At 41.8% G+C, this 14,781-nt stretch overlaps 1 protein-coding gene across 1 annotated transcript; it reads right to left on the minus strand.

Moving 5' to 3' along the window:
- Positions 1–2,729: 2,729 nt before the first annotated feature.
- On the minus strand, positions 2,730–7,839 carry LOC132131435 (gastrula zinc finger protein XlCGF57.1-like). Its single transcript, XM_059543452.1, has 2 exons — positions 7,805–7,839; positions 2,730–4,498 (listed from the first exon to the last, which is right to left on the minus strand). Exons 1-2 carry the CDS (start codon positions 7,836–7,838, stop codon positions 2,796–2,798), a joined length of 1,737 nt encoding a protein of 578 aa, XP_059399435.1. The 5' UTR covers position 7,839; the 3' UTR covers positions 2,730–2,795.
- Between the last annotated feature and the right edge of the window lie 6,942 nt (positions 7,840–14,781).

Consider the following 14,781-nt stretch of genomic DNA (forward strand, 5'->3'; position numbering starts at 1 on the left):
GAAGTCTTGTCCTCACTGTGCGTGCAGATGCGCTCACACCTGCCTGCTGCCATTCCTGAGCAAGCTCTGCACTGGTGGCACTCCGATCCCGCAGCTGAATCCTCTTTAGGAGACGATCCTGGCGCTTGCTGGACTTTCTTGGACGCCCTGAAGCCTTCTTTACAAGAATTGAACCTCTTTCCTTGAAGTTCTTGATGATCCTATAAATTGTTGATTTAGGTGCAATCTTAGTAGCCACAATATCCTTGCCTGTAAAGCCATTTTTATGCAACGCAATGAAGGCTGCATGCGTTTCTTTGCAGGTCACCATGGTTAACAATGGAAGAACAATGATTTCAAGCATCACCCTCCTTTTAACATGTCAAGTCTGCCATTCTAACCCAATCAGCCTGACATAATGATCTCCAGCCTTGTGCTCGTCAACATCCTCACCTGAGTTAACAAGATGATTACTGAAATGATCTCAGCTGGTCCTTAATGACAGCAGTGAAATGCAGTGGAAAGGTTTTTTTGGGATTAAGTTAATTTTCATGGCAAAGAAGGACTATGCAATTCATCTGATCACTCTTCATAACCTTCTGGAGTATATGCAAATTGCTATTATAAAAACTTAAGCAGCAACTTTTCCAATTTCCAATATTTATGTAATTTTCAAAACTTTTGGCCATGACTGTACAATTGTGACACGACTGTACAATTGCTGATCTTTGGATCCTTCTATTCAACAAAGAATCATCCCAACACCATCATCCCAACAACCCTCCAGACCAAACTGACCCAGCTCTCTGTTCCTAGCTCTATCTGTCAGTGGATCACCAGCTTTCTGACAGATAGGCAACAGTTAGTGAGACTGGGGAAATTCATGTCAAACAGCTGCTCCACCAACACTGGTGCCCCTCAGGGATGTGTTCTCACCCCTCTGCTCTTCTCCCTGTACACCAACGACTGCACCTCTAAAGACCCCTCTGTCAAGCTCCTGAAGTTTGCAGACGACACTACAGTCATCGGCCTCATCCAGGACGGTGACGAGTCTGCTTACAGACAGGAGGTTGAGCAGCTGGCTGTCTGGTGAAGTCTTAACAACCTGGAGCTGAACACGCTCAAAACAGTGGAGATGATCGTGGACCTCAGGAGGAACCCCCCTGCACTCCCCCCACTCACCATCATGAACAGCACTGTGGCTGCAGTGGAGTCATTCAGGTTCCTGGGAACCACTATCTCTCAGGACCTGAAGTGGGACAATCACATTGGCTCCATTGTGAAAAAAGCCCAACAAAGGTTGTACTTCCTTCGCCAGCTGAGGAAGTTTAACCTGCCACAGGAGCTGCTGAAACAGTTCTACTCAGCCGTCATTGAGTCAGTCCTGTGTACTTCAATTACTGTCTGGTTTGGTTCAGCTACAAAATCAGATATCAGAAGACTACAGAGAACTGTTCGGACTGCTGAAAGGATTATTGGTGCTCCCCTGCCCACCCTCCAAGAACTGTACACATCCAGAGTGAGGAAAAGGACTCAGAAAATCACTCTGGATCCCTCACATCCAAGTCACCCCATCTTTGAACTTTTGCCATTTGGCCGGCGCCTCAGAGCCGCAAATACAAGAACAGCAAGGCACAAGAATAGTTTCTTCCCCCAGGCAATCTACCTCATGAACAGTTAAATGTTTCCCACTTAAACTTATGCTTATGCAAAAATGTGCAATATCCTTATATTTGTTACCCCTCCAACCTAGAACATTCCTGCATCTCACTCAATCCTATTCCATTATCATTTATAGCACAATTGTTTATACACTTATTTATTTGCCAATTTGTAATTCTCCTGTAAATTGTTTTTTTTTTTTTCTGTGTGTTGTTGTCTCTGTTTACTGGAAGCTTATGTCACTAAAACAAATTCCTTGTATGCGCAAGCATACTTGGAAATAAAGCTCTTTCTGATTCTGATTCTGATTCAGAATACTGAAATTTTTTTTACTCTGAAAATACTCCTTTGATCACAGGAATATTAACATTTACATTTATACATTTTGCAGATGCTTTTATTTAAAAAAAAAAGAAAAAGTGCATTCAGGCTAACATTTTTTAATATTGAACACTGAAGTCCACAAAGTGAACTATTATCAATCTCGGCGGGCTTTCTCCAAAGAAATTATATCTTCTTGTAACTTAAGTGACATTTTTTAAAAAGCCAGTATTAAACGGTATCATTGCTTTCACCCAAAAATCTAAATTATGTAATGAATAACTCATGTCGTTCCAAACCCGTGAGATCTCCGTTTATCTTCTGAACACAGTTTAAGATATTTTAGATTTAGTCCGAGAGCTCTCAGTCCCTCCATTGAAGCTGTGTGTACGGTCTACTGTCCATGTCCAGAAAGGTAAGAAAAACATCATCAAAGTAGTCCATGTGACATCAGAGGGTCAGTCAGAATTTGTTGAAGCATTGAATCATTCGATGTAACCGGATCTTTTTGAACCAGTTCACCAAATCGAACTGAATCATATTAAACGGTTCGCATCTCTAATACGCATTAATCCACAAATGACTTAAGCTGTTAACTTTTTTTAATGTGGACTCTCGGACTAAATCTAAAATATCTTAAACTGTGTTCTGAAGATAAATGGAGGTCTCACGGGTTTGAAACAACATGAGGGTGAGTTATTAATTACTTAGTTCACCCAAAAATGGAAGTTAACCCTTTAAGGAGTAATTTTCTTTGTAACAGGCAGATTAAACAAAAATTCGGGCTGAGCGATGTTCTTAAAAGTCTGACTCAGGCATGGCATTACCGGAAGTCAAGTGTGAACTTTCATGTGAGCTTTAAGGTTTCCAGTTTGAGCAAAACTCTTTCCACACTGTTGGCAGGTGTAAGGCTTCTCTCCAGTGTGAACTCTCATGTGCCTGTCAATAGATTCCTTACGAGTGAAACATTTTCCACACTGTTGGCAGGTGAAAGGGCTCTCTCCAGTGTGAATTATCATGTGGATGTTAAGATTTCTATGATGAGCAAAACTCTTTCCACACTCAGGGCAAGTGTAAGGCTTTTCCCCAGCGTGAACAGTCATGTGCCAGTTAAGGCTTCCTTTTTGAGAGAAACTCTTTCCACACTGTTGGCAGGTGTAAGGCTTCTCCCCAGTGTGAACTCTCACATGGACGTTAAAGCTTCCTTTATGAGTGAAACTTTTTCCACATTGTAGGCAGGTGAAGGGACTCTCTGCATTGTGTATTTTCATGTGGGCTTTAAGATGTACATGTTGTGCAAACGTTTCACCACACTGCAGGCATGTGTAAGGCTTCTCTCCATTGTGGACTCTCATGTGGACTTTAAGGTTTCCAAGTTGATCGAAACTTTCCCCACAACGAAGGCATGTGTAAGGCTTCTCTTCAATGTGGACTCTCATGTGGACCTTAAGGTTTACACGCTGAGCAAAACTCTCTCCACACTGCTGACATGTGTAAGGGTTCTCTTCAGTGTGAATCCTTACATGTTTTTTAAGGCTTACTTTATGATGGAAACTTTGTCCACACTGTTGGCATGTGTATGTCTTTTCTCTAGTGTGAATTCTTATATGCATGTCAAGATTGACTTTACGAGTGAAACTCTTTCCACACTGTTGGCAGGTGTAAGGCTTCTCTCCAGTGTGAATTCTCATGTGGACGTTAAGATTTCCATGATGAGCAAAACTCTTTCCACACTCAGGGCAGGTGTAAGGCTTTTGTCCAGAGTGAAGAGTCATGTGCCAATTAAAGCTCCCTTTTTGAGTGAAACTCTTTCCACACTGTTGGCAGGTGTAAGGCTTCTCCCCAGTGTGAACTCTCATGTGGATGTTAAAGCTTCCTTTATGAGTGAAACTTTTTCCACACTGTTGGCAGGTGAAGGGACTCTCTGTATTGTGTATTGTCATGTGGGCTTCAAGGTTAACATGTTGAGCAAAGCTCTCACCACACTGCTGGCATGTGTAAGTCTCCTCTCCGGTGTGAATTCTCATGTGTCTGTTAAGGCTGATTATATGATTGCAACTTTGTCCACACTGTTGGCAGGTAAAAGGGCTCTCCCCAGTGTGTATCCTCATGTGGGCTCTAAGGTTAACATGTTGATGGAAACTCTTTCCACACTTAGGGCATGGGTAAGGCTTCACTTTAGCGTGAATTCTCATGTGCGTGCTAAGACTTCCTCTTTGAGTGAAACTTTTTCCACACTGTTGGCATGTGTACAGCTTGTCTCCAGTGTGAACTCTCATATGCACATCAAGACTTAATTCACGAATAAAACTTTTTCCACAGTGTTGGCAGGTGAAAGGATTCTCTCCAGTGTGGACTTTAAGTTTTCCTTTTTGATTGAAAGTGAAATGATTGCTTTGAGCTTTTTTTGGTGTGGAAGTCTTTTCAGTCTGTAAATGTCTAAAAGATTCTCTTCTATTTGTGAAATCAAGAAGATTCCCATATTCATCTTTCCCTTCAGTTTCATTCAATACTTTCTCTTTCATTGGTATTAGGTCTAAAGAGAAAAACCACAAACAAAAAACAAGTTATTCCCAGTGTAATAGCACAATACATCAAAACATTAAGGTATGTAATACATCAAAACCAACAGCATGTATGCTAGACCCTGAACGAGAAGTGCCCAAACCTGCTCTGGAGGCCACCGTTACTAACCCTTGCTCCAAAACACCTGCTGGAAGTTCCCAACTCTGGCCCTTGTAACCCCCTTTCCTTCAGAGCTTAGCTCAAACCCGAATCAAACACACATACTAATCAAGGTCTTGTGTATTATTGAAAGATAAAGATGGGTGAGTCTGATCAAGGTTTCAGAAAAGGGGACCTTACTCAATCTTGAAGTCCATTATTATTGTCAAAAAATTCTATTTTCGCAGTATTTGTTTATTAATGTTTTTATTAATTGCATGGGCCAGAGTTGAGAAACTTTCTTTAGGTCTTTAAGCTGACAGTTTGACCCAGGATATATTTTTTTAATTATAAACTTATCTCAATTGGCGATGCTAATAATTAATCACTGATCAATTAACTGAAAAATTATAATTATTCAAAGAAACTGAAACAATCTATATATTGTCAGAAAAGTTAAATATATTTTCTGCACAAACCAGAAATTAATATTAGATGTTGTGCCGGGGGAAAGCTAAACTGAATTACTAGTCTGTGTGTGTGTGTGTGTGTGTGTGAAATGTCTAGGCCCCACATGAAGCTTAATGTTTCTATTAAAAATATATATAATAATTCATTCCTATGACTTTAATTTGTGGCCATGGATCATGTTACATTGATTTCTTCTCTCTTTAAAATAAAACTAAGCATCTGGGCCCAGTTCCCCAAAACGTTCTTACCGCTAAGTAGTTCTTAACCTATTCCTTAACCTCTCTCTTAACATTATGGCACGATTCCCAACATGTTCGTACGCCAAGTATATCAGCACTGTCAGCACTTTCGTAAGGTTGGTCTGGACCATTCGTAAGCTCTCTCTTAGCGTTATGGCACGATTCCCGACACGTTCGTACGCTAAGTACATCTCCTGTAAGTCACACTTTCGTAAGGTTGGTCTGGACCATTCGTAAGCTCTCTCTTAGCGTTATGGCACAATTCCCGACACTATCGTACGCTAAGTATATCTCCTGTAAGTCACACTTTCGTAAGGTTGGTCTGGACCATTCGTAAGCTCTCTCTTAGCGTTATGGCACGATTCCCGACACGTTCGTACGCTAAGTACATCTCCAGTAAGTCGCACTTTCGTAAGGTTGGTCTGGACCATTTGTAAGCTCTTTCTTAGCGTTATGGCACGATTCCCAACACGTTCGTACGCTAAGTACATCTCCAGTAAGCCACACTTTCGTAAGGTTGGTCTGGACCATTCGTAAGCTCTCTCTTAGCGTTATGGCACAATTCCCGACACGTTCGTACGCTAAGTATATCTCCTGTAAGTCACACTTTCGTAAGGTTGGTCTGGACCATTCGTAAGCTCTCTCTTAGCGTTATGGCACGATTCCCGACACGTTCGTACGCTAAGTACATCTCCTGTAAGTCACACTTTCGTAAGGTTGGTCTGGACCATTCGTAAGCTCTCTCTTAGCGTTATGGCACAATTCCCGACACTATCGTACGCTAAGTATATCTCCTGTAAGTCACACTTTCGTAAGGTTGGTCTGGACCATTCGTAAGCTCTCTCTTAGCGTTATGGAACGATTCCCGACACGTTCGTACGCTAAGTACATCTCCAGTAAGTCGCACTTTCGTAAGGTTGGTCTGGACCATTTGTAAGCTCTTTCTTAGCGTTATGGCACGATTCCCGACACGTTCGTACGCTAAGTACATCTCCAGTAAGCCACACTTTCGTAAGGTTGGTCTGGACCATTCGTAAGCTCTCTCTTAGCGTTATGGCACAATTCCCGACACGTTCGTACGCTAAGTATATCTCCTGTAAGTCACACTTTCGTAAGGTTGGTCTGGACCATTCGTAAGCTCTCTCTCAGCGTTATGGCACGATTCCCGACACGTTCGTACGCTAAGTATATCTCCTGTAAGTCACACTTTCGTAAGGTTGGTCTGGACCATTCGTAAGCTCTCTCTTAGCGTTATGGCACGATTCCCGACACGTTCGTACGCTAAGTATATCTCCAGTAAGTCGCACTTTCGTAAGGTTGGTCTGGACCATTCGTAAGCTCTTTCTTAGCGTTATGGCACGATTCCCGACAGGTTCGTACGCTAAGTATATCTCCTGTAAGTCACACATTCGTAAAGTTGGTCTGGATCATTCGTAAGCTCTCTCTTAGCGTTATGGCACGATTCCCGACATGTTCGTACGCTAAGTATGTCTCCTGTAAGTCACACTTTCGTAAGGTTGGTCTGGATCATTCGTAAGCTCTCTCTTAGCGTTATGGCACGATTCCCGACACGTTCGTACGCCAAGTATATCTCCTGTAAGTCACACTTTCGTAAGGTTGGTCTGGACCATTCGTAAGCTCTCTCTTAGCGTTATGGCATGATTCCCGACACGTTCGTACGCCAAGTATATCTTCTGATTCTATCCTTCAAGTACAACGGTATGTTTCATAATATTGGGATAAGACTGTGAAACTGGCTATCATTAGACACCCACAGCACAGCTGTGTGCAGCAAAGGTTGTACAGTAGTGTACTTCTTATACAGTAGTGTGTGAGCTGCTTATTCAAACCCATCAATGGTCCGTCCATCACCAAGCGAGTCCTTCAGTGTCTGACATTAAGCAGATGGAAACATAGACGTGTAGAGTGCATCACTGATAATTATTCACATGAAGATATTCCTCAGAACACAAGTTCTGCTTTTGTAATTATTAGCGTACGCACTGTCTAGTGTTTGTACAGTGTGCACACATTTATGTCTATTTTAGTTTGAATGTTTCCTGATATGCCCATGTTCTACATACGCCACTTATATACTTATACATCAGGCCCCAGGAGAAGAAACCCCCATCCAAGCTCAAATTATGATGCTACATTTACACCTGCTTGACCAAAGAAAGTAGCAACAGATGTATTCTTTAGTTTGAGACTTTGATGTGAACTGTTCGTCACTCACAAACATTCAGACAGTTTAATTAAAACTAAGTTTGTTATAAATGTAGAGCCCACTGGCGGTTTTATTTGCCTGTTATGTGATCTCAACATGTCTGTCCACACGGGTCATCCTGATCCATGTCAAATAAAACCCCTTTAATTGAGACACTCATACAAATATCATACATATCTGTAGAGCTGGACATCTGAATAAGGACCAAATGAGGGAGTTCAGCTTTGAGATTGAAACCAACCTGTTTGTTGCTCAGTATCTTTCATACTGAACATTTCTTCAATTCTGATGTCTTCACTCTCCTCTTTAATAAACGCCATCTTTACATCAGTGTGTCACGAGGATCTCAGTCGCTTCAGCGGGAGTTTTTCTGGTTAGATACTCTGTCATGATTAAGATGAGAACAACACAAAGAAAAACAAACTAAGTCTCAGCTCCCTAGCGCACTAGTAAGGGAGTGAGAGGCACCTGATTAGACAAAAACACTCAAAACTAGCACGGTCTACAACATTAATGAAATAACACAATTCATGGTGAAAGATATTTTCTGCATCTTATGGTTTGTTGACCACATGTATCAGACTGCGCTTTAATGAAAACATTTTCTATTGGTTAAAGTTTTAATGAAACAGGTTTTTGATGAATTAAAGTGTTTTAACCAGCATAAGACGTCGGCGAATCATTTGGCAAATCATTTGATTCAACCAGGGCTGGGAAGTTACTTTTAAAATGTATTTCACTACAGATTACAAAATACAAGCTTTAAAATGTAACCAGTAATGTATTTTGTTAGATTAGTCAGGTTAGTATGTTAATCTAAATACTTTGAAATACTCAAGCTATGAAACACACTAAAGGAACATATTAACCTGATGTCTTGTTTTTATGCTTTCCAATTCTAAATAGAAGTGATAGGATTTGGGTTTTCTTTGTATTTTATTTTTAACAACAACAGTTTTCCGCAGGATTTCTATGAACAACAATGTTTTTATGTCATTTAAATCTTCCAATCAATAGAGATTCGATTTGAACACTATGAATGGGATTCTGTGCTGTTCCAATCTTCAGGATAAATCCAGAAACACGTAGCCAGAATTGTATTTTTGGGCGGCCTGGGTGAAAGTGAGCGGGCTCTAGACTAAATAAGAGATGGAGTCCAGTGGCATAGAGCGAATCCACTGCCCCCAACCGTGAACTCAAGGTAAAATATTGTAAATATTTGTTATAAACCAGGAAGAAGAGCCAATGGCTATGACAAGAGTTCTGGGTGAACCTCTTACTCTCAGTCGATTCACTAGATAGTGAAAGTAAAAACTGACGGCGCTTTCGGCATCTGACACTGCATTAAAGCTGCACAGAGACGACAGAAGACAAATCTACTTCATATGAGGATAATGAGATATACAGGAGTTAAATGTTTTCATTTACTTCCTTAATATTTCTCTTGTGGCCCAAACATATAGGCTAGTGCAAAATAAATAAATACATCAAACAAATAAATACATAAAGAGAGAAGAAATGAATTTCTAAATGCTGTTATAGTTCAATATTTAACAACCACAGTTCGCTAATGATGCTTTTGGGAAACACACCTCAGATCTATCCAGTTTGTGACCCACTGCTTTACTCACTGGTTTTGTTTAAAAGATTGACTCTAAGAATCATGAACTGGAGTTACCGCGCCAAAGATGATCTGTTCATTTGTAAAGCACATAAAGCTATCGTTTGACTTAACCTTTATTTCATGCATGATTCATATGGATCTGTTAACTGAAGGTTAAGTGGTAATTCTAGGAGAATGTTTGTGTCCTGATAATGATGTATGCTAGGAGTTGCTAAATGAACAGGCTGCTTTTTTTGTTTGTTTGTTTCAACGGAGAATCAGTCGCCGTATTGGATTAAATCCCCAAACTGTTTATATTAAATTACCAAAAGTGATTACTTTTATTTTTATGACATTTGTTAGTCTAAAATACTTTTCAGATGTAACTGTAATCGGACTACCCCTTTTTAAAATGTAATTATAACAAAACTCATATGTCGTATTTTAAATACGTAACGCCGTTACATGTATTCCGTTACTCCCCAGTTCTGAGTGACTCCGCTGACTAGGAGTTTAAACAGCTGTTTCTCCATCACTGAATTCATCTTAGTTAATGAGATGTTACTCGTGTGTGCACGCGCTTATTTACTCACACCATGACGTTCATAATAATAAACTATTGATTTTCCATCGCTTGTAAACCTCTCGAGTTGATTGAAGGTTGTTTAAAGATGATTTTAAACACAGACCTTTCTTCAGTCGAGCCACAAGAGACGCAGGAGTGCGGCGCACACTTGTGACGTCACATCACCGCGCCAAAATAAAAGTCCTGTTCACACGCTGCTGTCTAAACTACATCCAGAACATGACATACAAATAATTAAGGAGTTGAAAAGTTCATTCGAGTCTATAAATACCTGAAAATATTTATAAAAATGTCTAAATTATGATGAATGAGATTTATTTCCATTATATTATATTTTTTGTTACTCTTCAAATATCCTTTTAGTGTACTATATTACAAAAGTCCCCACTCCATTTGAGATGTTTAACGATGTACTTAGGTAAAAAAAAAAAATAGATAAATTAAATTGTAAGAAAACACAACGTACTTGTTTAAATACAAAATGTTCCTCTTCTGGATGTAACCATATGGAACAATACTTTATTAGCATTACCTAGTTCCCTTCACAGGTATCTTAAAGGATTCAAATAAAGGAAGAAAAGGACTGGTGTAAAAGAAAATCTCAGTTTATTATCACAAATGGTATGGTTAAAATGTTGAAGGTTGGCCAACAATACTATCCATAGGCACACAAATGGCCAACAGCAAAACCTCACTATGGCACAGAATCAGTGTATCAGACCCCGCAATCTCAGTTAACACAGCACCCCCAATAGGACAAACCCCACTCACAGCAAACTCCAAACTGAATACTACATGTGAAACCACCCCAAAATCTATGCTACAGTCTGGCTTTGGGTAAGTGTTGAGCAATGTTATAATATCGTTTGCCAAACCATTCAAGAAACCACCACTCCTATAGAAAAGAAAATGAAAAATAGTTTATATAGATAAACTATAAAATAGTTTATTATAGATATGGTAGATCAGTTCATTTATGTCTACCTGGATGACATACTTATATTTTCTCATTCTGTCCAGGAACATGTTCAACACGTCAGGCGAGTGCTTCAGAGGCTGTTAGATAATGGGCTTTTTGTCAAGGCGGAGAAATTAGTTTTCCATGCACAGTCTGTTCCATTTTTGGGATACATCGTCTTGGCCGAGGGGGTGCGCATGGATACCGACAAGATTCAGGCTGTGGTAAATTGGCCAACCCCAGAGTCTCGTAAGGCCCTGCAGAGGTTTCTGGGCTTTGCCAATTTCTACCGGCGGTTTATTTGCAATTTCAGCCAGCTAGCCGCCCCTTTGACTTCCTTAACCTCCATCAAGACTGCCTTCAGGTGGTCTAGTGCAGCGGAAGCTGCATTTTCCTAACTGAAAGGCTGTTTCGCTTCAGCTCCCATCCTTATTGCCCCTGATCCTTCCCGGCAGTTCGTGGTGGAAGTTGACATGTCAGTAGGGGGTTAGCGCGGTCCTATCCCAGCGTTCCCTCACAGGCGGTAAGGTGCATCCTTGCACGTATTTTTTGTCCCACGCCGAGCTTAATTATGACATTGGTAACAGAGAGCTGTTGGCAGTCAAGCTTGCTTTGGAAGAGTGGCGTCATTGGTTGGAAGGTTCGGGGGTTCTTTTTATGGTTTGGACCGATCACAAGAATCTTGAATACATCAAGTCCGCTAAAAGATTAAACTCTAGGCAGGCTCGGTGGGCTCTTTTTTTTCGGTCGTTTTGATTTTTCAGTTTCTTACTGTCCAGATTCTAAGAACATCAAACCGGACGCGTTATCCTGTATTTTTGATGTTCCGGATCGCCCATCTTTTTCCGAACCCATTGTACCGCAGAAAGTCTTTATTTCTGCAGTCACTTGGGACATCGAGTTGAAGGTTTGCACAGCCTCGCAAGGGGTAACGCCCCCGCCTGATGCCCACCGGGTCAGTTGTTTGTGCCAGAGGCTTTAGGTCTGAAATTATCCGATGGGGTCATTATTCCAAGGTAGCTTGCCATCCTGGGGTTAATCGTACCATGTTTCTCGTTAAACAGCGGTTTTGGTGGCCAGCCATGGCTCGTGACATTCGTCTTTTTGTTTTGGCCTGCTCTGTCTGTGCTGTTTCGAAGTCTTCCAATCGACCCCCTGCTGGACTCCTTCAGCCGTTGTTAGTTCTTTCAAGACCCTGGTCCCACATTTCGCTAGATTTCATTTCGGGTCTCCCCCCCCTCACAGGGAAACACGGTGGTTTTGACCGTGGTGGACCGGTTCTTGAAGGCAACTCATTTCATTCCTCTGCCTAAATTACCTTCTGCCTGAGAAACAGTGGTTGCTGTCATAGATCACATTTATCGCTTACATGGCCTCCCAATGGACGTGGTCTCTGACAGGGGGCCTCAGTTTGTTTCCAAATTTTGGAAAGAAATTTGGAGATTACTGGGGGCGACTGTTAGTCTTTCTTTTGGATTTCATCCTCAGAGTAATGGTCAGACAGAGAGGGCCAACCAAGATCTAGAATGAGTGTTGCGATGTTTGGTTTCTCAGAACCCCTCCTCTTGTAGCCAGCAACTCTCATGGGTTGAGTACGCACATAACACGTTACCAGTTTCAGCTACGGGCCTATCGCCTTTTCAGTGTAGCTTAGGGTACCAGCCACCACTTTTTCCAGAATTGGAATCCGAACTCGCGGTTCCCTCTGCCCACGCATTTATCCAGCAGTGCCGATGCACCTGGACCAGGGCCAGATTGACCCTGCTCCGGGTGGGGGCACGCACGCAAGGTTCAGGCCGATCGCCACCGGTCGAAACCTCCCGTCTACGTCGTAGGTCAAAAAGAGTGGCTTTCATCAAAGAATATTCCTCTCTGATCCATCAGTAATAAGCTTGCGCCCAAATTTATTGGCCCATTTACTGTCACCAAAATTATTAGTCCGATGGCAGTCCGCCTCAAACTTTCATCCGGTGTTTCATGTATCTAAATTAAAGCCCATTTTTCATTCACCCATTAATCCGCCGGTCCCGGTTCCCCACCCGCCGCGTCTTGTAGACTGGGAACCAGCTTATTCGGTTGAATGTATTCTGGAATCGAGGCGGGGGGGACGAGAATTTCAATACTTGGTGGACTGGGAAGGTTATGGTCCGGAGGAGAGGAGTTGGGTTCCTGTTAGAGACATATTGGACCACTCCCTTATCGATGATTTCAATCGGCGGGTAGGTTCTCCTGAGAACGCCAGGAGGCGTTCCTAGGGGAGGGGGTACTGTCACAGTTCATGGGTCAGTGCGTTTATCTTGCGTCTCTGTCTGATTGTGTGCATCTGTTAACTAACAGCAGCTGCGGTATGAGCACCAGCTACAACTCATTTGCACTGCCTTTAAGTTTGGCTGGCATCCTGTTCGTGATGTTGGTTTGTTGATTTCTCATCTGTCTTTCTTATCTAGTTGTGTTCCTGTTCCTCCAGTTGGTATTCTCTTGACCTTATTCCTCGCTCACCTGGGATTCCTACGCTGGGTTTGAGTTACTGCTGCTTGAGTGGTCTGGACGTGATTCATCTGGAGTTATGCCATCGTCTGCCTACATTCTCATTGCTGGCTATCTGAGCTACAAATAAACCATTTTTTACTTCGCACTTGGATCTCGTGACTTGATCTTTGTGACAGTCAGTGTACAATATTTACACATTTACTCAACTTTGTATACATATACACACTAGCTATATTTTGCTCCAGTGCAAAGGCACTGCACCAATTTCTGAAATAAAGTACTGGCATAGTTCGTCCCTGCTCTGCTTGGCTCTTGTTGTTGTATTGGTGGTGTTTGGCTAGGGGCCTGCAGTAAGTCTGGGTCTTGTCTCCATCTTCCTGGAACAGTGTCATGATCTGGCCTTTCCTGGTCGATTCCTTCCATGTATAGCTCACCGCATTCTGTTCACAGAAACTTGTGCCGAGCACAGCAAGCTAAAACAATGGTGTTCAGAAAGACTCTAAAACGATTTGCCAGGATACCAAAAGCGTTTTCTACCACCCTCCGAGCTTGTGAAAGTCTGTAATTGAAGATGTGTTGCTGAACTGGTACCCTGCAATTTGGATATGGCTTCATGAGATACTCCTTCAGGGGAAATGCCTCATCTGCTACAATACAATAAGGAGTCAGCTGGTCAGCGGAACAGGTATGGAAGTCTCCTGGAGCTTTCCCCTGCAAATAATATAAAGCACATAACACAGTTAAATATACTGTATGGTTTCAACACATTTTCCAGTGTCAATCAAACACTTTTTGAAGACATTTTCTAAATGCAGGATCAAAAACCTTACAGCTGAGGTAAGTCATATTTCTATAAAACAGGCTGAATACACTTCATCGATGCATTAAATTGTTACTATATTATAATCCTCCACGTCCGCTGTGCTCTCAAAACTCAGGCAATTTGATAATACCTAGAATATCAAAATCAACTGCTGACAGCAGATCCTTTTCCTATTTAGCGCCTAAACTCTGGAATAACCTACCTTACATTGTTCAGGAGGCAGACAAACTCTTGCAGTTTAAATCTACATTAAAGACCCATCTCTTTAACCTGGCTTACACATAACACACTAATGTGCTTCTAAACTGAACTGTACGGAGATGATGACATCACTGAATTCAGTGATGAACTGCCTTTAACTGTAATTTATGTATTAATTAATGTTGTGCAGTTTCTTTGACACAATCTTTTTTGTTTAAAGCGTTATATAAATAAAAAAAAAGTGAAAAAAAAAAAAGTGAAGTGACATTCAGCCAAGTATGGTGACCCATACTCAGAATTTGTGCTCTGCATTTAACCCATCCGAAATGCACACACACAGAGCAGTGAACACACACACTGTGAGCACACACCCGGAGCAGTGGCAGCCATTTATGCTGCGGCGCCCGGGGAGCAGTTGGGGGTTCGATGCCTTGCTCAAGGGCACCTAAGTCGTGGTATTGAGGGTGGAGAGAGAACTGTACATGCACTCCCCCCACCCACAATTCCTGCTGGCCCGGGACTCGAACTCACAACCTTTCGATTGGGAGTCCGACTCT

Source organism: Carassius carassius, chromosome 48 (assembly GCF_963082965.1).
Source record: "Carassius carassius chromosome 48, fCarCar2.1, whole genome shotgun sequence".
NCBI classification, from domain to species: Eukaryota; Metazoa; Chordata; class Actinopteri; order Cypriniformes; family Cyprinidae; genus Carassius; species Carassius carassius.

What these genes read in the sequence shown, in the direction of transcription:
- LOC132131435 (XM_059543452.1), bottom strand. Translation starts at nt 7,838, where the DNA reads ATGTTCAGTATGAAAGATACTGAGCAACAAACAG. An exon ending in AGATACTGAGCAACAAACAG is followed by an intron (nt 4,499 to 7,804) that starts GTTGGTTTCAAT and finishes TTTTCTCTTTAG; the next exon opens with ACCTAATACCAATGAAAGAG.